At 37.6% G+C, this 26,864-nt stretch overlaps 1 protein-coding gene across 7 annotated transcripts in view; it reads left to right on the forward strand.

Moving 5' to 3' along the window:
* LMO3 (LIM domain only 3) overlaps positions 1-26,864 on the forward strand; it is a 59,417-nt gene that overhangs the window by 507 nt on the left and 32,046 nt on the right. For 2 of the 7 annotated variants that reach the window (XM_060306068.2, XM_060306067.1), the window contains exons 2-3: positions 651-783; positions 6,759-6,972. In XM_060306068.2, the coding sequence (XP_060162051.1) occupies positions 651-783; positions 6,759-6,972 (347 nt within the window). Of the gene's footprint in view, positions 1-502; positions 784-1,475; positions 1,570-1,901; positions 2,763-2,928; positions 3,036-6,758; positions 6,973-26,864 lie in introns of those variants that run through there. The other 5 variants (XM_060306071.2, XM_030841378.2, XM_060306070.1 and 2 more) reach the window with 5 other exon arrangements.

Consider the following 26,864-nt stretch of genomic DNA (forward strand, 5'->3'; position numbering starts at 1 on the left):
GCTTTTAAAAATCTGGTGGCGATGCTATGATAGTTGCCAAAAAGAGGATGACTTTGAAGTTTGAAAACTTAGAAAAATAATAAGATATGTTAAAGCTGCCAGTGGCCTTTACAGATGCAAAGTAAAGTTAAGAGAAGAGGAGCTTGGGGGATAAGGGGACCTTTCTGAAGGATAAAAAGGAGAAAGAAATCTGTCAAGGCCTCTAAAACAAGCCTATGAAGACTGAGCAGTAATGGTGGAGACACTCAACCACTCTTTGACCAAGTTAGGCTTAAAAACATGTTGCTAGGTGCTCTTGGGTTGTTTTCCATTCTAGTCTGTGAATTTTAAATTGCGAGGAATTCAAGTAATTGCAGGAAGTGTTCAGCAGGGATGGGAGAGATGTTCAGTATCAGTTAATGGGGCACAAGTTCACAGTTTGGTTCTTGGGCCAGAGGAGGAAGGGGAGTGTGGCATCTCCGGACCCAGCTTGTGTAGCAGACCTGCCCTGCGGAGCAGCGACTTCGGAGAGTTCACTAAGAGAAGTCAGAGAACCGGGCGACTGCAGCCGCCCCCAGACATTTCTTAAAGGGGAGGGTTGTGTGCTTTTCCAGTGTATTCTGGTAGCAGTTTGACTCCCTTGCTTTTATTTTAATTTCCATAATTGGCAGCTTCAGAACTGGCACTGGAAGACAGTTTGCTTTCAACGTGGCCACCTATTCCAAAATGCCCCTGTTATTTTAGGAACCCTACCGTTTTCCTCTGGAGCTCTTTCGCAGGACTTCTTTTGGACGGGTCCAGGAGGTAGGCAGGGTCCTTCCCGGAGTCGACTCCCGCCGAGGTCACTTTTTGTGCGGAGGGGGGATTGGGGGTCGTCCCCAGCGTTTGCGAGTAGCATATGCGTGGGGTTGTGCTGACTGCACTCGCAGGCTTGTACATTTTCACCCTGGGAAATTAGCAACAAAGCCCTATCTGTCTTGCGGCTGCTTTGCACTTTCCGAGGGCGGCTGTACTTGACTGAGCTGCAGAACAGGCACACGAGAGCGAGCGAGCGAACGAGGGAGGGAGGGAGGGAGGGAGGGAGAGAAGGAAAGGAGAGAAGAGGGGAGGGGTGGGGGGCGAGAGGTAAATAGTCTTAAATCGGAAGGGAGCTGCTTCTCTGTGGTCTTGACAAGCGCTGCCTGGGCTCCGCCGGCTCAGTAATAACGGAGTGACCTTTTCTTTGGCTGTATTCTGTCTGGCTGGGAAGGGATTGCATTTTGCAGCTGAGAGCCGGGGCTTCCTTCAGCTCGGCTCCTGGCGTGCTCCTGGGGTAAGTTGTCTTGAGCCAGGACGGAGAGAGACAGCCTCGGACTGCAGTTGCCTAAAAGGAGGACACCTGTGGCTCAGATGCGGTCAACACCATTACTTGGCGGATCCTTGAGGACCTCATTATTTTAAACTTAAAAAAAAAAAAAATAGATTCCCTCCCCCTCTTTTTTTTTTTTTTTTCAAAGCAATGCTTCTTTTTGACCTTTCCCAAGGAGAAGCGCTACAAAGCAGCCACTGTGCTTTCTGAACGGCCTCCCCCTGTATCGCTTAATTGAGAAGGTAAGTGCAGCAACTGGGTGTACACGCGGCGGCTTATTTGTGGTGTGTGTGTCTGCGGGTGCGCGCGTGCGTGTACGGATGTGGGGATTTTTTTTCTTCTTCAGCCTCTCCTAATGAGGCATAAACTGGAGCTGCAGCCCAGCTCCGCACTGCAACTTTCACTCGGGCTGCAGCTCTGCCGAGACCGTTTTGTTTAAGTCATGTGAGGCTTCATTATTTTTATGATGAGACGTGAAATAGATGCGGGCGGATGTTGATGGAAGGAGGGAGAGCAGAGCGGCTGCGGCGCGGAACGTCTCAAGTACGACTCGAGCGGATAATAGTCAAAGTTCACGAGGAACTGCAGTATTTCCACAGCCCCGACTCCCGGGGAGACAGGGGCTTGAGAGAGTTTGGGAGGAGATGTTCGATCTGGCCCGGCCCGTAGGAAGGGAATTCAGTCTTAGGTGGTTCCCGACCCTCCTCCCCTTACTTGCTGGAATTCATCACCCCCCTCCCCCAGGAGTTGAAATGACCATTTTTGGGTTCTGGTGGCCACTTCTGCCTCTGCCCACTCTGCCATAATAACGAAATACCGTTCCTACGAGATGGAAAAGTGACTGTCTGCGGGGGGAGGGGGCGGTTGGGAGAAGTGGCGAGAAGAGAGAGGTTCCGTGGGGCAAGGTGCCTCTGTGCTAATAGGCTGAGATTCAAACTGCTGCGGCACATGTTTATGGGGGCTACCCAGATTGCTGTTATGAAATACAAGTCAGATTTATGATCTTTTTCATATTGAACATGATATGCTATGCTAACGCTGCATGTGACAGTTTAATCAAATCCATTTGTTACCACGACGCTAAAAGGGGCCGCTGGGATTTTAGGATTACGGGCAGAGTTAGGGAAGCATGTGGCTTTGTCATTCGCCATCATTTTGCACACTGCCACACGGCGAGGGGCTCCGTGTGTGAGCCGTGTCTCGTCTGGCCGCCCTCGTCCTTTCCTCCACCCCCCGCGCCGCCGCTCCGACCCGCTCCCAAAGTGGCTTCACAATAGTCCGTCCTCCGAGGTGTAGGCTGCGCACCAGGTCCGCACTTGAGCTAAAACCGAGAGACCCCCTTCCACTTCTACCTTTGGGCTGGGCGCTCAATGCGAAGCCGCTGCAACTCAGGCACGCCTAAATCAACTCATGCAGAAAAAGGAGAAAAGTTTTGGTAAGGTTACAATCTATCATAGATGCACTTTGCCGGCGCTCGGCACTCTCGGCTACTCCAAAGCCTTCCTGCTCTTCCGCTGCTTTTGTGTCTTTCGAAAAGATCCGAAATATTATTGTTGTAACTGCTTTGAAAGACTGCTGCTTAAACCAATTAATCTTGCTAGGTGCAACAAAAACTGCTACATTCTTTGCAAATCATCCCTGTGTGGCTGCAAAGACACAACCACAAAAGGCTGGAGCATAAACTCCTCAAGGGATTCTTTGTTAGAGTGTATGTATGTTTCTTATTTTTTTTTTTTTTATTTTGCATGTGAGCTGCATCAAAATTGAACTCAGTCTTGCAAATCTCTTGTTGGCCTTTGCCAAGCACTAGCACTTTGCTGCCATGGTAACTGTAATTAAACTGATAAGAGTGGAAAAATGTCAGTATCTCTGAGCCTTGCAGCTGCATTGGAGAAAAAGGGAATCAAATTGGTTCCCAGCTCCATTGCTCAGAAAGGGGAGGGGGGGTGGAAGGATGGGGAGGGGGGTTGGGAGTTGAAGGGGTAGAACAGAGTTAAGCAGCTCCAGCGCCTGAGATCTGGGGACATCTATTTGCATTGTTGTCCCTTAGGGGGCTGCAGCCTGTAGGGATGCTCTGGGCCAGTGAACAGAGAGAAACAAGCTTTTAGGCCCAATCCAGTTCTCCAGTCCGGGCTGGGGGCTGGGGAGAGGATGAAGATGGGCAGGAGGAGAGAAAATCTTTTGTTTGGTACCTCTTGGCAATCGAATGGCCGGTGTTGGCCAAATTCTTTTAATCTGTGTCACTGCTCCCAGCTGCAGAACCTGCATTCCCATTTTCGCATCTTCCTGAGGCACCTCATCTCTGCCAACCCCCTTTATGTATTCCCTCTTCCTTTTCCTTCTCCCAAATTGTCCTCTGTGAATCTTCCGAAGGGGACAAAATGTTTTCCATTCACTACGTGTAGTTAGTCCAAAAATATGAAAGACTGGGTCTAAGTGCTGCAAACCTTTTATCATGATTATTATTTTTTTAAGCCCCTGTGTGTTGTGGAGTTGTGGTTACTTTGTTGTGTTAACTACTGAAGCTGAGACTGCGCGGATGAATGGCACAGAACAAGGGAACATAATGGAGGCAATCAACCGTTAGGCCGCCTCACAATGCGATCCAGGCAATTAAAAGCTCACCAGAGTTTAAATGAAATGGTTCTACTTATTTCTGCACACCACACTGCACGGGCTATTATTTATGTCTTTTTTTAATTATGATTTCCCTTAAACTGTCAAATAACTCAGAATGGCAGGGTCTCAGAGGCAATAAGAATTTCCCTCGGAACAATTTACATGCCAATCTAAAACTAGTTACGAGTCCTGATGTGCCATAAGCAACTTGTGAAATGTTTCTCAGCTCCGAACACATAACTCTACCCAGACGCGTTCTGCCGGATGCTGAAGAGAGGCTGCCGACTGCTTTATGCCCGTTTAGGTACATGGCAACGTGGTGACTACAAAATAGTTCTTTTTTCTACAACTGTTAACTTGCAGAGTATCGAAAACGTTTCCTTTTCAAGAGCAATGGGATGATGTTTTCTGCAGGAAGGTACCAGGATGGAGCAGAAAATATCAAACTCCTTCTACGCCCAAGGCCAGACAGAGTGTAAGAGTTTCAAATATTAATTGGCCTCTGAGTGCTAAATTAAAATGTCAGCACAACAAAAAACATTTTGTGAAGACAAGCAGGGTAGAGTTGTCCCAAATGTTGGTACCCCCTGTCATGGTTGCAAAGCATTGTGAATAAAGATAGCTGACCTTCCACGCTTGATGATGGTAACACAACTCAGAGAAACAGAGCTTAGCTACAGCTAAGAAGGATTTGGACAGAAAATTTTCAGCTTGGTGGTATAAAAAAATAATAGCCTTATAAATTGGATAACTAGACTAGCCACTGTTAATACATCTCAAGATGTTTTCAGTCATGAAATCCGGAATGTCATTTAGTAAATCACAGTCTCTCCCTCCCCCAGGTAGATAGTTAAGAGGCACCTGGGTATGTTCTGTACTGTAATTAATGGGATTCGTTCCTCGTGGAACCTTGCGAGAAGATGGTAACTAGTTCTGATCAAAGACACTTCATTTGTTAGAAGTTCTAGAGAATGAGATTTAGCAGAGCTATCAAGGGTTATGATTAATCTACACTAGACCCTGAGCTCCTTCAAAGAAAAGGAACAGAGAGCCGGCTATAGGAATACCACCTGCTGTTCTGTACAAATCCAGCTGCTAGTCTGCAGCTCCGAGGACCACGACTCTGCATCCCATGCAGAAAGAGTAGCTACCTTGACGCCTCACTGCCAGTCCCTGCTCCATCACTCTATCAGAGAAGTTATTTTCTAATGGAAGTTCAATATCGTAACACTATTATGTGAAATTCATGTATCATTTGTAGCTAGAAAAGTTATTCTGCTGTGAGGGTACGGTGCCTTGATGTCTCTTAACAGTGTGATTAAAAAAGAGAAAGATTGTAAAGATAATGAAGGTGCAGGCTTCATCATCAGGCATCAGAGGAAACTGAAGAAGGTTTAGCTATTTTGGAGCAGGAAACACACCGAAAATGCTCTAGATTAGAGCTTGGCATTTCTTACTTGAGACTGTTTCAAGTGCAGGCATTTGGTGTCTTGTGTCATTCTATGTTCAAGTTTAAAACTTTATGCCTTAGAGAGGAGGCCTAATTTAGCAGCAGGATCTCTGGACTGTAAGAAGGCCACCAAGTCTAGTGCTTAACTGTCATTCAGCTTTGAGCGAGTCCCTTAACCTCTCTTAGGCCTCTGTATCATAATTTGTAAAACGAAGGAATTTGGAATCGAAGTCTACAGTACTTTATACTGCTTGAAATGAGTTCTTTGGTAAATATGAAGCTGTGAATAGTTGGTCCAGCTTTTTAAAAAGCTGGGTATTTGACATTTAGGAGAGAAGAAACTCAAAGGCAAATACCCTTTCATTGAAAAAATTTCAGTCAGGTTGTAACACCCATAGAACTCAGCTAGACTCCTTATTTATGATGGAGATATGTCTCTAAAATATATAAATGTCCCTATGTCTAGTCTAGTATGTATGTAATATAGGTATATAATATATATTTGCATATGGATGTTTGGGTAACCCTATATATATTTAGACTTTGTCTTCTATTGTCTTTTCTTTCCTTTATAAAATAAATAAGTGCATGTTTATGATAATAAATTACATAATCCTATAGTTTAATTTTATATAAAAGCATGTAGTATAGAGTTAGGTAATCTGCCATTAGTAGAAGCACTGACTGATGCCTGTGAGTATAAGTACATTTAAAAAAATTTTAACACAATGAATACTTTGAAATATCAAGGGCACAGGGGGGAAGTCTTTGGAGGCAAACAAGTATTATAGCATTGGTGGGCTTTTCGGGAGACTGTGCTCTGCTTAAGTATAAACATCTCTACTGTTAAGTGAGGTTAGTGCATCCCATAAGGGTGCACTTTCCTTCTGCCATCAAGCCCGTGTTAAGTGAAATTTTTAACCAATAAAGGAAAACTCATTTTTGACTTCTACAGCCTGTGCACAGACTACTTTGTTCAACAGCTTTCTTTGAGATTGTTAGCCCTTTACTCATAGTTTCTCCCGAAAGGAACTTCTTTATGTAGAAAATGGGGACACTATAAAATTATTTACTATTACTTAACTTCTTCGTGTATATAATATCAACTTACCAGGTGCAACATGAATTCTTTGTTTTATCACTTTATAGGTGTCACTTCGTAAATGGTTTAACAAGGGCTTAGCAAAGTTTGAGACTCTTTTGTTTCCAAAATTTAGTTCGATATCTGTATGGCCCTCAAAAAGAACGTCTAACACCCCTTGAAAAAGGCAATCTGAAATATTTAACTTGGTGGAGGTCTTTGGACATCTTCTGCTTCCTTCTTGGAGTCCCAGCTCTCTTGTTTTTCTTGTCTCCCTTTAGGTATACAAATGCTCTCAGTCCAGCCAGACAACAAGCCGAAAGGTTGTGCTGGCTGCAACCGAAAGATCAAGGACCGGTATCTTCTAAAGGCACTGGACAAATACTGGCATGAGGACTGCCTGAAGTGTGCCTGCTGTGACTGTCGTTTGGGAGAGGTGGGCTCCACCCTGTACACTAAAGCTAACCTTATCCTTTGTCGCAGAGACTATCTGAGGTAGGAATTAGCCTTGCACACCAGTGATGACTGGATTCCTTTTAAAATACCTTTGTAAGTGTCTTTGTGGGTTTCATTTCCTTCCTACTAGCCTCTATTCCTGAAAGGTGTCCACCTAGCAGCCTTCAAAATGCTGCCAGGTGCCTGTTCCACAAACGATCGCTTCAGCAATGGCCAGGAAAACCCAGTATCTCAAAGTGTTCCCATTTATTTGCCTTACCTGATGCTCCTACCTGGGGATAGGTTAGTCCACTGCCTGTATGGAAACTGCCAGTTCACATCAAGGATGTATTTGGTAGAAATCAGCATGCAAGATGTTTTATTCGCACAAAAGTGACAAGGTCAGGCTGAGTATAGCACAAAGTAATTCAGCGATATTTCTGTTTCCGATTTGTCAGAGAAAGTCAATTTGAAACTCTTAACTGGCATTTATTAGTAAGGTGTTTATCGTACAGTGTTGAAAACTTTCCCCAAGTGTGAATACACCTCCCTCCACCCACCATGGCATTCCAGGTGATCTTCCCAAAGATAGCACTGAAAGTCGAACAGCCTAAGTCTTGCCAGTAGCTTTACAGAAAATAACAAAGTAAAGACCTCCATCATTATGGGGAAATGATAGCCACTCTCCAAACTGTAAACATCTGAACGGTTTCAGGACAACGCAGATGTTCTTGCTTCTGAAGCCATGAAGCAGACTAAACTTGTATCCTAGCGTTTAGTACTCAACACATGGACTGGTATTTAAGAAAAATTATTTTGCTTTTCAGGGAATTTTGTGACTTCATTCAGCTGCAAATTACTGATATTAACAAAGTAGGATCTATCAAATTAGAGAAATGATATATGGCATCATTTGGGTTTTCATATTTGATACAATTAATCATTTTTCTAATCTGACATTAAGTGATTCATTTTGAATTTTTTTCCCTTATGACACAAAATTTATCAATCAGCAGTAACTCCTTGGTCATTTCAGGAGGTGTTTTCTAGGGAATCTGGTGCTGCTTCGTATATAATTCAGTTATTTTCAGTCCAATTCAATGTTTATATATAAGAACATATTGTTTGATGAATGGTCATTACAAGAGGGTGAGTCCAGTACTGTTTATCAGATTCTACTCTCTCCCCTCTTAGGACCGCTTCATCTGACAGCCCCCTGACTAATTATAACCACTTGCTACTACTTCTCTGTGTTCCAGGGGCACAAAATACATGTAAGATGCCAGCAATGGGAATGGAATGTGACTATAGGCAAGGAGTTCCCTAACGAACACAACTAATCAGAATTAAGCTATTCCGTGAATTCTTTCAGGCTCTACGGTCTTGGAACTTTCCTCTTGCAAATAAAAATTTCTCCTCTGCTCATTGTGAATTAGAGCCTGATTTCTACATAGAGTCTTTGTATTTGCTTTTAGTGACTTTGCTTCCTACTTTTGCTTTATCTTCCTAACCAATAGCCGTGGGCTTTTGGACTCTGTCTTTGACTTTTGTTTACATTTGCAGTATCTCCAGTGGATTCATGTAACCAAACAAGGAGTTTATATAGTCTGGGCAAGATTAAAGTGTTCTAATAAGCAATAAAGACAAAAATTAAGTCAAATTTAAAGAGAGTCTCTTGAAATCTCTGGATATTTTTAAATCAGAAATGTAAATTTGCCAATGAAATACATGTGTCGTGAGTGAAACTGTTTTGCAGTTGTCTACATAGTAGAGAGCAGAGAAAGTAACCTTGTGTTGTTTTAATCTTCCTTATGGTAATAAAAAAAAGTTGTTCAACTGGTGTTTGATAGTCTTAAGTGTATTGTTGAAGGGAATTTATCAAAATAGTTTTCATTTCAGAAATCTTTGTCTCTAAAAGAGTCTATATGTTGCTTTTTGTGAGGCAACTTTTACTTGATTTCTGACAGGCTCAAACTTTTAATCTTGTTACCTTATTTTTAAAAAATCATACTCTTTCAAATTTAAACCCTGGTCCTGATTGCCAATATATTCATTTCTCAGAGTACAATTTCCTCTTAAATTGGTCATTACCACATTAATGGCCAGTTGTTATGTTAACAGCCTAAGGGTTGTTAACATTTCAAACTAAGCTGTTAACAGCAAGCTTATCCCTTATTTAAACTGAAGGTTTTGTTGTATATAACGTGACTTCCTTGGCAAGGAGTAATTCATCAACACTTAAAAATTGCAGAAGTGAAACGGGGAAATGGTATGTGTGTAAAACACCATGTTATGTGTTATAGATTATGCCACAGATGTGGTATTTAGTTTTATGTGGAAAGTGTGTATCTCAGTGAAATTGTCTATGTTTAAAAGCATATGTCTGATTGGCAAATTAAAATAGTCTGATTCTGTGTGTCGAATAGGCAAATACGTTCAGGCAAACTTTATTTACCAATTAATTTCTTTGAATGGGTATAAACAGGCATTCAAAAATGCTTATTGGATGCCTGCTTTATGAGAAGCATGATTTGGGGTCATGGACAAAAATTAACTAAGGGAAAAAGGGAGGTGCACCTCAAACTGTTACTATCTAATTGTTTATTAATTACACAAAATCTGCAGTATGATCAGTGAACAAGTAATATTTTGTGGCTATTTTCCCGAGCTTTGAAAATAATTTTTCTCATTTCCCTGTTAGTTCAGTACATTTCCTTCTTGTGTTTTGCACAGCCAATGCTTAACCATTTAAATCCTATTAAAAAGTAGCTTAGTTTGGTTTTCAGGTCTTCGGATATTATGTAATATCTTTGAGGCACAAACGAGCCATAAATAATTTACAGGTTTGTGTTTCTCTGTCTAAATTACTAGGCATCTAAGTAAGAATATGGAAAATGGTAAAGAAAAAATTGCTTACCTGTACCAGTAAATTATGGGTTATAGATATTATCCTGGGCCAGATAATTTTTCATATCTAGAGAAGAGTGAAATATTTTTTGCCAACTGTATTTAACTTCCTAGTTAACTTCTCCTTCCAAAAGCAAACACAAAACACACTTTTATTGCTGAACAGTGAATCTTGAAGCTCTAACATTTTATTTTGCCTTATTCTGAGTAGTGATAGTGGTGACATGTTTTTACAAGTTCTTTGAATGATGAGTACAAGAATTTAAATCATAAGATATTTTCTTTAGGGTATTAGAAGCTATTACTGCAGTAAATTTGATTTTGCTCAGATATTTTTTTCTCCTTCGAGGCACAATTAGCTATATTTACAAAAAAGAAAAGATTTTTACAGTTCGTTACTGAGTTTCAAATCTTAACAGTTCCCTTTCCATAACAGGGCTGATATAATATCTTTCACTTTTCTGGAGAATATAAGATACACCTGTCTGATGAGAGGGAATTTGCCAGTTTTTAAGATTGCTTTACATCCTCAGAAATTCATTAGAAAAAGGAACAGAAAGATTGATTTTTTTAAAACTTCCTCTATTAAACACGCTTTCTGACTTAAACTATGAAGTTGGTCTGCCCACTAATATTTATATGCCAAGACCTAGAAATGAATCTGTTAAAAATGTATCCAACACATTTATTTTTTTTTATTTTTAAAAGTTGTTTATGACAAAGTAGATATGGAAGCATCTTTGTGCCTTGAACCAGAGAATGCATAAAGTAGATTAGCAATTACTGTGTAAAACTAGTCAAGGTTTAGTAATGATGTTTACAGGACTATGTAGCTACTGCTAAACTAGCATTCTGATTTGAGTTTGGAAAATATGAATAAAGTAGCTATTAATGTATCATCAGTTTTAGAATTAAGATTTTATGTCAAGTGTTACAAAGTCAGAACTAGGAGATACAGCAAAATACTTTACTTCTCAATTTGGAGAGTGTAGAATATCAGAACTTACCAGTTAAGCTGTTGGACCATTTTTGTCAGTTTTTTAATTTAAGCCTGCATTTTCTTACTTGTAGTATATTTTAAGCAGTAAGTCGATGAAGGCTGTATCTTGTATCTCTATGAATGGTGTTTTACCAGAGAATGTACTCAAAGCTGTTTGCTGTGATACTTGCCATGGAAGCTGCATACAGCTCTTCTATATGAGAAACAGAAAAGTCTTATATAAAATTTAATGCAATTTGCTATTTTTATACGTGAGGATGATTTGTTTAAAATGAAAGTACTGGGAAAGAACGATGCTTCATGCTCTACCACAGTTGCCAATTAACAAAAAGGATTTGAAGCTTCTATGCTGATTGCAAATTTTATGTGCTTTAGTATAATAATATGATTTTACAATAGAAAATTAAATGCTACATAGAGCATTAACCTGGCTATAACTTTATTTCACACTGATCAAAATTGGTACTTATAAATTTTTATATAAGGTTAACTTTATATTAGTACATAATTATGGCCTTAAAAGTAAATATAAATACATTATTAATGTTATTTTATCTGACAGTTAATTGCACAGATTCTTTCTTAATGCTGACTGACGTGTTCATTCTGTTTTTCCTGCTCTGTCATCTTTTTAACATTAGGCGGTTGAAAATATCTCCCCTGGAAAGCAGTACATTATTATTTGAAATATAACCTTTTATTGTTTTAAATTCCAAAAAATTAATCTTTTATATGGAATGAAACTCCTCCCAAATAAATTTTCTTTTTCCTAAGAGCTTCATTTGAGCTTTCTTAACACTTTATAATAGTCATAACTTTTATCATATTTAAATGTCTAAGCTCCTCTTAGTATTATGAAATATTTTGGCATCTGAGTGTATTAGACTCTAGGGTCTCTGAAAAATACTGCTATATTCCCTGTAAATTATCTTACCTTATTTATAGCTTTATAAAATATTGTAATTTTAAGTCCATTTTTCTGTTTATCATAGGAAAGCATTATTGCATTCTATTTCAAACATTTTAGACTATATATCGTTCGTGGACTGGTACAAATCAGGAGTGATAATGTTGTTTTGTACAGTACTTTGGGAGAGTGCCCCTTGCTTTAGGAAAAAAGGGTCAATCCACCCTAGACTTCCTGAGCAACAACCTCTGCAACAATCTCTGTTAAAAATATCCTATCTATCAATACATAGAGAATTTCTTATTTGTAAATTTATCTACAATATCTGTCCTTAATTCTGTAATACACCCACTTTCAGTGAGTGAGTATTTAACTAATTATTTTAGTTTTGTGCCTTTTTGTTTTGGTTTGTTTTACAGACTTGAGATATTGTCACTGGAAATAACCCCCACCAAGAATATTAGAAATACAGAGAATACTTCACACTTGTTTCTATCTCTTTACTGTTTTTTATCTTTCCATAAAGCACGGAATACTTCAGTCAGGATAGTTTTTACGCATAAGATGGATAAGTTAGACATACCTGACTTAGCAGAAAAACATTCTGTTCCTACAAGTATATTTAGGATTAAATGCATCCGGAAGAACTACATTTGAGAATTGCCAAAGCTGCTTATTTTGCACTTTACAAATACATAGAACTCTGGGAAAGAATCTCTATTTTTGGTTGCTCTTAGAGTATATCAAAGTAAGCCAGCACTTCATTTATAAACTCACCATTAACTTCCATTAAGTGACTAATAATAAATTTTAATGTTGTTTTGACTGCATAAACATAATTTATTAAGGAATCTCATTTTAAAAATATGCTGAAAGTAGTAATTTTGTAAATGGTTTTGATGCATATATGCATTGTAGAAATGTGTTATGTAGTTCAGTTTTCTGCCTTACATAAAAATTATATAGGCTTAAAGAAGAATTGCACCAGCCTAAACGACCACAGTATTTTTTCTCATTACACTGTGAGTCATTGAAATATTATTTTGGTATTTGGTTTGAAAACATTTCCCAGTTCCCATGAGAATGTCTTCTATCCTTCAAAATTATACACTGTAACCTCATCCCATCTTCCAAACAGACACTAGCTAACATTTCTCACTTTCATCAATAATTGTTAAAATATATGAATTGTAAATATATGACAAGATCTTGAAAACAAGGAAAGTAAAAATAAAAATAGCAATATTCTATCAATCGACCAGATAGCTTTTTAAAACAGCATTTACATTAGCCACGTTTCTTTTTAATTTTTTAATTGGTTTACATAAGCGATGACTCCTACTGATTCATGGCATTCCCCTTTGTAAGCATCTAAAGAGATGTAGGTGTATGTATGCATGCGGCACATACAGATATTAGAATCTATACAACCTTAGAATGAGCATTGACTTTTGTCATAATTTACCTTCACCAGATCACCATAGTTTGGCACACTTTGAAACTTGTAAAATTCAGATGCTTGATGCTAGCTAATTCCTTAGTATTGTAAACTATAGCACTGACTTATTCTTATAGAGTGTTCGCCATTCTAAGAGAAAAAACAATTTTTTATAATACTGTAGAATGCCTAAATTTATTCTCTTGTGATTTTTATCACCCAATTCTGTTTCTCTTAGCTCTGATACTGTCTGTTCCATTTCTGTTTCTACCATCATTGCATACTTGTTTTGATGATTAACTGTATGTTCCCCTTTTCAAGGTATTTATAAGAAATTTACTTTGGAGTGGAAGTTACATTGTGAAGCCAGAAATGTGACATTTAGTTTTGTTTCTTATCTTAAAGCAATTTCTTTTGCTTATTGAGGTTTTTTGCCCCTTATTATCCATATGAATGGATAACTTTTCCCTAAAGGAATTAGGACCTAAACATACCCTTTTATTATATTCATCAAACATATTTACTATATTACAAACAGAGTTACTATAAATCCCACATCAGTCACTTGGGCATTCACCTGTGCCCTTTTTGCTTTCTGCTCTAGACTATCAAAACTCCTTGATAGACCTTTTTCTTCTCAACAAAATTTTTTTAGTTATGTAAAGATTCCAAATCTTTTGCTGAATTCTTTTACTCCATACTGTTGGTTTTTTATGATGCAAAATTGTCTAGCTGTGGACTTTACTGGTTTAAAACAAAATCACACTTGAGATAAATAATCATCTCGTAATAGTTAGATCTCTGATTTGAAGCTGGAAAATTAACATTAAGCTGCATGTATTAAGTTAGACTCTAACCAGCGTGTGTTGTTATGATTCAACGTAATATTAAAAACTCTCCAACTGGGCTACTGGGAAAATAAAAGACTCTTAAGAATTCAAAGATTATGTGCAGAGGAGTACACCAAAGCCATATTTAAGTAAAATTGTTATTACAAATTCAGTAAAGCATTGCCTACAGCAAACCCATCCTATTAATAAAAACAGAAATCAGTTTTAGTAAACATAAATATCAAATATGACATGGATTAGTAATGGGGCAAGGAATGTCATAAAACGTGCTGATGATTACATATAATAATAATCTAAATACCACCAAGAAAAAATAAATCCCCATCTCATTTATGCTGTGGGATCCCAACATGCAACTTCAAGGAGAAAAAGGAAGTTTTAGACATCATTAGTTTATTCTGATTTCTGAAAACTTTTAAAACAATGTCATGTTTTTATTATAGCAATTCTAACAGAGGTGCATACCATTTTTTAAACTATTCTCTTTTTTTATTTTTAAAAGGTTTTAAAATCTCTTAAGTAATGTCCTTTGAGAGATTGCTCACATTTCATCAAAAAAAATAGAATCAAGACTGTTAACACTTTAAAATACTTTATGGCATTGAGTGTGATGCTTATTTTGTGTTTATCAACCACTCAATAAAAACAAATTCTGACCAACAGCTGCATATTAGACTGAATAAGATAAGTGATTAATACCTGTGCCTTTGCTTGAGTGGAAGGGGCTGGGGGTAGATAGGTGAATGAAAAAACAATCATAACTTCTAACACTAAAAGTGAGTACTGGTTTCAATGGGCAGGTTTATTTAGTTTTGCAGGTGAGAAGTTCAGCTTTACTATACTATGAACATAATTTTAAAGCCTGTAAGTATTACAAGTGAATATCCACTGAGGGATGTCTGTGCTTTAGGAGACAGAAAGAAATAATACAATAAGTTATTGAATATTCTTAAAACTTAGCAAGTAGTATTTTCTGTGGCCATTGATTAGGAAAAAAAATGAAAAAGTTTCTGAGCTACAAGAATCCCTTCTTTCCACAATGTGTTCTTGCTGAGTAGATAAGTCTGGGGTTTATATTTATGATTACATGCTTTGCCATCTCTTTAACAGTTTAAAAATGAAACCATTTAGTCACTTAACAAATATTTGAGTGCCGATATTTCATTTCTATAAATAATGAATGTAGAATCTTATATTTCTAATTGATTTTGTAGAAATACAAAGGTATTAATATTTTACTATATAAAGAATAAAGTAGTCTAGGAAATTTGGGAAGAACTTATGGGCAAGTTATTTCTCAAATTTTTTATGACTGATGTACTCACCATAGTTGAATAACTAAGGAAAATATGTAAAGAGTTTTAATGTGGTTATATCACATGGAACCAGTACGGTGAATGAGAAGAGGTTTAATCAAGAATGATTAGAAAACAATTATAAGAAGAGGGGTTATAAATAATAAGTAAAATTTATGCTCTGTAAAAATCCTTTTGTAAGCCAGTAGTCCTATTATAAAAGATGAGTTTTAGGCTTCATAGTTTACTTTTAGATGCAGAGTAAGATAGAATTAGCTCTGTAACCTTCATGCTGTTTGCATCGTTCACCTCTTACTGCAGATATTGGTAAGTTAGCAACAGAGGTATAATTGACATCCCTGTCAGAACACTTAACATCCTTGTTCCCCATTTTTCCACTCAAAAAATATTATTCTATATACTCTAGGTCCTGTACAAAGCCCTAGGATACAGCACTGAGTAAAACACAGAAATAACTCCTTCCCTTAAAGAGGTTATATTCTAGTTGGGGAAGCAGATAATCAACAAACTAAGTATTGAGTACATTAGGAGATGATAAATACTACAGGAAAAATGGAGCAGTGTAAGAGGTTTGCAGAATTTGTATTTATGGGTGAGTGTGCCTTTGTATGTGTGGTGGGGAGATAAGGCTTTGAAAAATTAAACAGTGCAGGCAGGGACAGCCCTGTTGAGAGGGTGACTTGAGTAAAGACCTAAAGAAAGTGAAAGAAATAGCCATGGGGATGTATAGGAAAGACATTGTGGGAACCGGGAACAGTCAGTATGAAGATCTTGCAATGGAAGCTTTTCTGATAACTTTGAGGAACATCAAGGATGCTAGTGTGGTTGGAATGAGTGAGAGAGCAAGAGGCAAGGCTTACAGGCAGCCACTATGTGGTCCTGTGGTATCCCTGGTATCACTGTTACAACCAAGAACACACCCTATACTTTTCTAAATGTCAGGGAAGGAAGTGGTAATACTTCTGTCCGAGAACCACTGTGAAGCTTGCTCAGGCTGTTAGAGACTGAATTCCATTTGAGATAACAGAACTCATCAGCTAAATTGAATGGGATTATTTTCATGTATTATTTACTGGTATTTTTTTTTTTGGATGTCTTTTTATTTGGCCTGAGTGATGACCCTGTGTGATTACATAATAGTTGTGAAATATGCTTCTCAAAATAGACATCAGGATTAGGTCACTTGACTGTTGCTAATTCACGAGAGATGGTATAGTTGTATGTTTGAGTTTAAATTGACACATCTACATACATGTACTATATAATGGAGTATTTATACATCATTATGTTTAAATATGAAATACAAAGGAATGTTCATATTGATGAGCTAGGGCTGCCAACACAGCACGTATGAAGGTAATACCTTGGCCAAAGATGTCATTAAACTCTGCCCTGATCACAATGTAACTGATATTTTTGAATACTTAGGTAATAAAAATTGCAAAGATAAGGATTTTTCAAAGGCTGCCAATTTCTACTCTTAAAGTAGAAACATCAGTTATTCTAGGTCTGAAAGGTGATTTTTTTTTCATTATTTTTAAAATCAAGCCAAGTCTTATTTAATGAAATTATTTTCTCGTACAAAACATTTAAAATAGCATATTCGCTCTAATTATCATCAGTGTTTCCAAACCCAGCATTAAGAGAAAATACATCAAAGACATATTGTTATTTCAAACAATTGAATCACATTGTTGATAAGACAGATGTTACAGAGTGTTCTATTTATACTTATGCTTTGCACCCCTCACCTAACCCTAGCTCACTAATTTTAATTTCACATCAAGAACAGCTAAGCATTCATCTTAAAAACTAAAAGATTAATATGCATTCTTATTTGTGAGAGTGGGATCTGGATATACAAGCTGTCTTTACTTTTGAAATTAAAAGTTATATTTAAACCTTAAGTACAAATCAAAGTACTTGAGCCTGTATTTAAATTTATAAAATTATAAAATGATGCATCATGGGTATTGGTTAAGAAGCTTTACATTACATCTTACAGAGAGGCACAGCATGAACGGGTGAGCTTTCAAAGCGGTGGCCATCTATCCTTCATGCATAAAAAAATCTTGAACATGATTTCCAGAAAGCTACGAGGTGGTGGCCAAATGACTTTACAAGTCTTAATTCCTACTGTCACCCTGCACATCCTGAGTGTTGTTTTTTTTTTTTCCTATTACAGTTTCTAGCAGCCCTCCTATTCTTTTTGGTAGATGGGCATGTGTTCGAACTGCCATCTTGTCCTCTTTTAAGTTCAAACCTATGTTCCTAATCACTTTGTGATTCTTACCTTCTAAAATGGATCAATTTGAGCTTGATTTTAAGGAAAGGTCATTTGATCTTGAGCTGATAGTCTGCTAGGTGTTGAAATAATCTTGTCAGTGGTATTTATTAAACTAACTATTATCTTCAGAATAAAGATCACATGCTTGTTTGACTAAACATGTTAAATGCTTTGTCTTCTCAGTTAACTGTGGATTGCTGCAGTGATCTGAGAAAAAAAGATATATTTTGAGGAGATTAAAATTTTTAAAAATATTTTTGATTTTCCCTTGAGGATTTATCTGCTGAGTAGTGATCAGAACCTTGCATTTTCACCACAACTTAGTTTTTCACTGTGATTCCGAAGTCACAAGCTCATCCTAAATTTCATCTTAACGCATACAGTGTATTTTAAATCATTTCACTGTGTATTTCTCATTATCTGCCACGTTGTGTGTTGCACGCCCTGGCCCCCCAACTATCATTAATGGAACATTAGTCATATATGACTGTTATAATGTATTCATCTGCTGTTTTTACCTTCTGTGACAGTACTTTATAGAAACAAAAATGTCACATCAGTTCTTGCTAATTCCCTAACCATATCCCAAACCAGATGTGGTTAGACCTAATCCCTAGGTTTTAGAGGCATAATGGTAAGGAGTACAGATGTGAGGTCTACCCTTTTTCTGCTACTTCCCAGCTGTATGTTCCTAGCAAGTTACTCAACCTCTCCAAGCCTCAGTTTACTTATCTGTAAATAGGAATAACAAACCCATTCATAGAAATGTCAGGAAGTGTCAGTGAAACACCATAGAGAAAGAATCGAATACACTGGCCAACACTCCAATGTGGGTTTCTGTTGTTACGAAGGAAGAATTGCACTGAGTTATGAAGATAAGATAGTTGGAAAATTAAACATGAGAAGAAGATTAAAGAAACAGATAAAGATGAGGTTTAAGAATGATTAATAATCAAGAGTATGAAATGCTACTAGCATAATAAGATCTTTTACCAACTTTTCATCTACAAAGAAGATAGATGAAGAAATGCTTAAATACCACATGCACACAAAACCATGAAGGAAAAAAATTATTTAAGAGTGGAGGGACTTCCCTGGTGGTGCAGTGGTTAAGAATCCGCCTGCCATTGCAGGGGACACGGGTTCGAGCTCTGGTCTGGGAAGATCCCACATGCCGCAGAGCAGCTAAGCCCATGCGCCACAACTACTGAGCCTGTGCTCTAGAGCCCACGAGCCACATTTACTGAGCCCACGCGCCACAACTACTGAAGCCTGTGCACCTAGGGGCCGTGCTTCCCAACAAGAGAAGCCACGACAATGAGAAGCCCGCGCACCACAATGAAGAGTAACCCCCACTCGCTGCAACTAGAGAAAGCCCACGCATGGCAACAAAGACCCAGCGCAGCCAAAAAAAAAAAAGGGTCTGGAATCTGGAACGGGTTGTTGAATTACGATTATAGTGTATTTTACATAAAGTAAGTTGAATTTGAATCTTTGGGGAATTATTGAACATGAGATTTTCTTTGTAACTGAGGTGGTAGTTTTCTAAAATATCTTATATGCCCATGCTCTCCACACTTTAGCATGTGAAAGTTCTATGGCCTTGTAAAGCATTATATTTAATATCCCATAGGGTAGAATTATATATAAAACGTTAGCTTGCTTTAGGTTTTCTTTGTAGTCTTGATTTTTATGTTTCCTCTGGTGGCAAGGACAATTGAATGCCAGTATCTTAACTGGTATTCTTTTTCACAGTGTTCTCTAAACGTTTTGATTATATACCTTTATTCCTAAGGAAATCTAAGTGGGCACCCTCAATTTAAATATATATTTATAAATCATAAATACTCCATTGTACATTTTTTAATTAGGAAAGCAATGTGTAAAGGCTAAGATATCAAATAAATAGAAAGGCTATTCCTTGTTTAAACATCCCTGGGATTTATGTACCCCCAATTTGGAGAGCAGTCTTATTTTTTAATATTAATTTGTTAAGCTTGATTGAAAGTTGTTTGGTAGTGATACGTGTGAATAAAAGGAGGGGAGTACCAATACCTGGGAAAAGAGTTGTAAAAGAGAGATGTAGTAATTGTTTGGAAGAAAAGGACTGAGCATGGGCTAATATACCTGACTCTGTTCATTTAATATTAAATCTAGGTTTGCTTTGATGAGAAACATCCAGTGCATGTGGACTCTTTCTAATACTGTGCTATAGCCAATGGCAACATTAACATAAGGCAGAGTTTCTCTCCCTCCCCGGCAACCCCCCGTTCAGGACACAGTGAGACTTTAGACAGATAAATGCTAAAAGAACCTTATGTACCAAAGGCAGTGTTTACCGCATGTAATACATATCATTGTTTGTCTCCTGTAGTGAAAAATACTTGTGTCGTGCTGGTAAAATGCACTCCTGACAGACCAGTGCTTGCTATTATAGGGTCCATTGCTTAAAAAAAATGATACACTGACAGAAATACAATTTAAGAAAATTTAACACCAAGGGTAGTCAACCATGTAGACTACTATTAAGGGGCCAAAACTCAAGGCCAGGGGTTTATTTAAAAAAGAGGCACAGTTTATTTGCTAGTAGTAGGCGAAGTTAAAAGAAAAAAAAAATCGAACTTGAATTCCTTGGTCTCTAGTCTGTAGAAAATTAATGAAAGCAACAGTTCAATAAGATTTTATTGCAGAAATGTTTAAGTGAAACATTTTAAGAAGGCTTCGGAATTTTTAAACAGTTACTTACCATTTAGAAAGCTGTAACACTGCAGTGCATAGCAAATTGTTAGCATTGGATCCTAGGCACACCCACTGATTTTCTTAAAATGTGTAGTCAGAGCTGGTTAGTCTGAAATCACTTTGTTCATTTCATTTCTGTGTGTGTAGCTTATAAATATATTTGAGATTGACAGGTTAGCAGCACCCACAATTACTACAATTTAAAATGTAAGCTATTGTCCAGGTACCCTTATGGGCATAGTTTGGTAATTAAATGCATTGGATTTGTAACAAGGCCTTTTGAGAATGAAAATTAGCAAATATGAGATGTGATGAGATATTTTGGATTTCAGAAGAACAAAGAATGTACTAATGAATAAACTGCTACTGAAGGATGACAAAGCATGTGTTTTTAAGCTATCACATGGCTGTCATATTAGGGGAGAAAATTCCATGAATTTAGATGAGATGTATGATCTAATTTTACCATTTTATTTATTTATTTTTAATAAATTTATTTATTTATTTATTTATTTATTTATTTATGGCTATGTTGGGTCTTCGCTGCTGTGTGCGGGCTTTCTCTAGTTGCGGCAAGCAGGGGCTACTCTTCGTTGTGGTGCGCAGGCTTCTCATTGTGGTGGCTTCTCTTGTTGCGGAGCACAGGCTCTAGGCGTGTGGGCTCAGTAGTTGTGGCTCGCGGGCTCTAGAGCACAGGCTCAGTAGCTGTGGCGCACGGGCTTAGTTGCTCCACGGCATGTGGGATCTTCCCAGCCCAGGGCTCAAACCCATGTCCCCTGCATTGGCAGGCAGATTCTTAACCACTGTGCCACGAGGGAAGCCCTAATTTTACCATTTTAAAAACAAATATGCCATCCAGTAATATTTGATGCCCACTGTGTATGGATCACACGTTCCTTTGGGAGAAGGGTTACAAAAGTAATGCAATAAATAATCTGAGCTTCAAGGAGCTTAACTTGGGTATCAGAGAAATAGAGAAAAGCATTGTCAACTGCTATGGAGAATCAAAAGATATGTATCTTATGTTCTCTACCCTGATGGTGTACTCTTATTGCCACACCCTAGGATGAGTCTAGGGAGGCAATTGATCCTGCCAAGAAAGGATATCCCAAGATGAAATGCAGTGTCTTTGCAGTTGTCCTCCAGAAGGCAGTTGGCCCGAATCTGACAATGTTATACGAGAGGTTTTTCTAGAAGGTAATGCCTATTGTCCAGACGCACTGTCCAGGGCCTCTGATTCAGCTGTGTGTTGGAGCAGACCCAGAAATCCTTGCTGAGGAAGGTTGGGATCCTCAGCTCTGCATTTCTGCACGCCTTTTAGTTATGTTTCTGAAATTCCTCATGTAAACTTTATCATGTCATAGTATCTCTGCACTCTGTGTTCTTGCCAGCAATTACGACTGCTGCTTTTCAGTCCTGATTTTTTAAGAAGTTATCTTAAGGAAAGCGTATCTATGGTGGATTGATTACCTGAAAAACTAGACATTAAGCTAGTTCTTCTGATAGTTTTAAATATATCCTTTGGATCACTTCAGAGAGCTATACACTTGACCTTGACCCCTCAAAATCTTCTACAGGATTGTGCATCAGGGTTTCACCATTAGCCTGCATTGAAAAAAAGGTTTATAAATAGCTGCAAACAATGCAGTGTCTTAGGGATGTGGTTATAGACTCTGTTTACTGTATCACACAATGTCCTACAGATTCATTGTTGAACTTTCTCCAATCTAGAATAAGAAAAATTCCTGGGATGCTAAATGATTAAATGGTGTTTCTTCATGGGCTTTGTGGGTCAGTATTATTTACATCTTCCCTTTTTTCTTTGTCTCCTAGGAAGCTCATATCCAAATTGACTTTCTATTTCTAACAACTGTTCAGATTTACATGGTATGTTCATATATTCTCCAGACTTTTGTATTCTCTTACACATTTTTCTTTATTATGATATCCAGAGCTATTTATTTCATCTGAAGATGAATTTTGAATAATTGCAATGAGTGAACAATAATGGGAAAAAAATAGAGGTGGGAGCATAATGCATGAGAAATGCTCACATAGCTGAGTGAAAGTAATTTGGGAAAGGGAGGACGTGATGAAAATAATTCTCTGGTCTGGATATTACGTAAATATAAAATATAGGTGGATTTGAATAATATTTAGAACAGTGTTTGAGCTCACTCTGTCGGATGAGGATTATAGCAGATATAACATTTTATCTTGTTAAATTTTCATCTTTATTGCCAGATGACTATTTAGCACAGAGTTAATCCATTATTTTAACATAAACATATGTATGAAAATCTTATTTCATGAGGTAGTAATCAATAACTTATTTCTTACAGTGATACTTTCACATAAATAAAATAGGCTGAATAATTATCTCACCAAGGGCTAAGACAGTGATTACAAACCCAAATGCTTCCAGGTTCTAGGGTCCATGAAGGTAAAATAATGTAGTGAATTGGGGCTTGCATGTCCTATCCCAAGGGAGCAGCTATGACTTTATTTCAGCAGAATGTGAGCCTAAAACTGCTGATTTCTCTAGATGAACAAGATATTTTTTCTAGATCTTTAAATGAAATCTCTTAGATTTAAGATATTGGCAACTAATTCTAATGTGGTCCATAAGCACTAGTATGTGAGCTCTTAATCAGAACCCTAGAAGTCTGGTTTTAAATACGTGACCAGGCCTTTTAATCCATACAGTTGGCTGAGGTGTTTGAAAATGTTTCTTAGCATCCCGAATTCTTGAAGACAGGATCACCATCCTGCATCCCACATATACCCGTTATATCCCTGCTTCAGAAATCTCCTGGGAGATTTTGAAATCATGGAAATGAAATTGTTTACATAATCATAGTGGGTGAACTACCCCGGAGAGAACTGCAGTGGGGAGCTCACTGCTCTGTGAGGTGGGAGGCCCTCCTGAGAAAAGAGCTCTTTTGCCCCTTCTTGAACATCATAGCCATTGCAGTTTCCCTGGGATTAAGCAATATGTTTTCAGGGACCCTCACTGTGCCCAAGTTAAGACACTTGAGGCCATCTACATATTCTTTTTAAATTATAAACTTATAGCCACTTTTTTCTCTTTAAAATTTTAAAAAATTTTTATTTTATATGAGACTATAGTTGATTTACGATGTTGTGTTAGTTTCAGGTGTACAAAAAAGTGATTCATTTATTCATATACATATATCCATTCTTTTTCAGATTCTTTTCCTATCCACTTCTAAACAGGCCATTCAACCTTGTAATTATTCATCACTGAATGAAAGGCAAATCCACTGCCACCACCCCTTCACCCATCAATGTTGATCTAATCCTCTTCACTTCATCCCTTTCCCCATTTTCTGTATTTTGACTGCTGCCTCAACTCAACACTTTTCCATTGGGTCCTCTGGAAGCCACATGTCGTTGTCAGTAATTATTCTATGTCTACAATATTTTGGCTTTTTCCATCAAAATATTGTCTTTAACTGAGTTTCATCATCGCTTTAACTGAATTTTGCCTCTCCTTTAAGGAGGCGGTGTCCCTGTCAGTTGTCCATAAGGGCACAGTCCTACTTAGACTTGTAAATCCCGTGCTCCATGAAACCAAAAGAAGTTGGCATTCTCTTGGATACACACAGCCATCTCCATCCACTAATAAAAATGCATCGTCATTCAATAAAATTCATACAATCTGGTTACACTACTTTTTACCCTTTTTCATTCCTGTCAATTTCTCTCTTGCTATAATTTGTAGGAGATTTGAAAAGATTTACAGTTGACCCATCTGAAACCAGTCCTAACTGGTTGAACCTCCTTAACCCTACATCCCCCCCAGTCCTAGGATCACATACAGCTTCTTGTGCTTAAAGAAAAATATTTTATCTCAAGAATCTTTTTTTTTTTTTTTTTTTTTTTTTGGCCGTGCCATGCGGCATACAGGATCTGAGTTCCCCAACCAGGGATTGAACCCATGGCCCTTGCAGTGGAAGCATGGGGGTCTCAACCACTGGACCACCAGGGAAGTCCCCATCTCAGGAATCTTAAACTCCATAATATCATCTTGACTCACTTGCAATACAGCTGCTCTTTGATTTCAGGCATTCAGCTCTTCCATTATGTCTTTTTCTCCTAATTTGGTCAAATCTATCAGGCTTCTGTCCTTCACTGCCCAGCATGAACCCAACAGTTGGCCATTCAAGACTTCCATCTTCTACTATGCCTGCCTTTGTATCTCAGAGCCCAGCAAGGCTCTAGGGTGACAAATTGGCATTGGTATACCACTCCCTGCTTTTCTACTCCAATAGCATGGCTGAGCATTACTGGAAACAAGTAAATAAAATATACATTGATGCTCTCACATATAATTGGTTTTTCCTCTCACCCAGCCTCAAGGGATGAGCCACTTATTTGTACTTGGCCGCCATCCTTGCCCACGACCTTCAACAGCTCTACTGAACATTCACGGTTCCCCTTGAGACCCTTTTTTTGGATAGTTGTCCTGTCTCTTCATTCTCAGCAGATGCCTTTGCTGCCTCCTTCAAAATTGAAGCCATCAGGCTTGATATAAATCAGCTTCTTGCTACCATTTACATTTCATCTACTTTTCCATTTATCTTTAACTTGTTTTATCTCATCTTTGTGAATGAGGTGTTCCTGTTACTTTTCCAATTCTATGTCCTTGGCTCCGTTCCCTCCAGTATCCTGTGGGTTTTCTTGTGATGAGTTATCTCCTTTCTCCTTATTATCTTTAATATTTCCTTTTCTATAAACTTTTGACCCTCAACATATGAATATACTCAAGACTTTCTGGTTCTGAAAGAAAAAGCCTTATCCTACAGATATATGTTGGTATTGTCCAATTCCTTTATTGTCCAATATTTTTAGAAGTATAATCTCCCCTTCTTCAACCTCATCCACTTGTGATCTGGCTTCTACCTCTACTATGCTGAAATTGCTTTTCTTGATATCTAATTGCTGAAACTAATGGACATTTTCTCAGGGATCATCTTATAGTTTTTTTTCCTTTTAATAATGTTGATCACTCCTTTATAAAAGCTTTCTACTATCTTGGATGCCATGACCCTACACAGCTCAGATTCTTTTCTGGGTGTCTCATCCCCATCAGACACTTAACAGTGTGAAGGGAAGTACCTTAGGAACACTGATCTTATTGAGGTATACTTTTTCCTGGGAGATATTATCTGTCTTCATGATTTTAATTCCTCTCCTATTGTGATGACTCTTAAATCTCTACCTGCAGTGCATTATTCTCCTCCACGCTTAAGCCATATATATTTAGCAACTTTCTTGGCATCTGCAATTTAATGTTAACAGGAAACGATATCCAAAACTCAACTTATACAAAATTAACGTAACTCTAATATAGTACTCTAACCTGATAAAGATAATATAAAAATATATAGAAACTAATTGTATTTATGATTAATACTCAAAAAGTATTAGCAACTAGTCTGTCAGTGTATAAAATAAATAATACACTAGGAACAAGTAAGATTATTTCTGGAATGCAAAGAAGGAACACCAGGTTGATTTGCAACCTCATTTATTGTATTATCAAACTAAAGAAGAAAACACCATGCCTAGAGCAGTATGTGCCAAAAAGGCAATTGATAAAAATTCAGCAGCCGTTGCAAAACTTCCAGCTAAAGAGAAATAAGAGGAAGCCAATTAAATATGATTAAGAAAATTTACTGAAACCTAACAGCAAATATATAAAACAGTTAAATACTAAAGTCATTTCCACTAAACTCAGGAAAAAGACAGGGATATCCACTATTGTCACTTTTCTTCAATGTTGTTTTAAAGGTTTTAGCTAATGTAACAAGATAAGAAAATGAAATAATCAGTGTAAATATTAAAAAGAGAATTATTTTCTTTGGGGATAATTGGGAAAACTCAAGAATTAATAAGAAAATTTGGCAGAGTAGCTAGCTAAAAGAAAAGGTAAATAGAAATTGGAGTTTTACTCTATGCCAAAAAGTGACATTTTAGAAATGGAGAAGAAAAGAAATTCATTGAGTGGTAATAAAACTTTAAAAATTCATAAGCATTCAGCCAGCATTTATATGAAGAAATATTTTTAAAGAAAAACTCTACTGAAAAGATTGTCCTATATTTTTCTGTTTACAAATACTTGGTAAATGTAGAAAAATTTCAACTGGACTGAGGGTAAAGGTGTTATAATGACAGTGGAATGATGAGGGTCGGTTTTAACATTGTGAAATAAAGTCAACAGAAGTGAGACTCAGATGGTGGCAAATATTTCTTGAGGATCTACTCTATTCTGGATACTGAGATAGTAGCAGTGAAAATAAACAAGACAAAAATCTTTGCCTTCTATATCTTATCTTTTAGTACTATTTAGGAGGTATTTGCCACCAGATGGGAACTGTGCTGAGTGCTTTACAGATGTAATCTCATGTAGCCTTTGGGAACTATTATTACACCCATTTTTGAGACAGAGATACTGAGGCACAAGATGATTAGGTTATTTAG

Source organism: Globicephala melas, chromosome 10 (genome assembly GCF_963455315.2).
Source record: "Globicephala melas chromosome 10, mGloMel1.2, whole genome shotgun sequence".
Lineage (NCBI taxonomy): Eukaryota > Metazoa > Chordata > Mammalia > Artiodactyla > Delphinidae > Globicephala > Globicephala melas.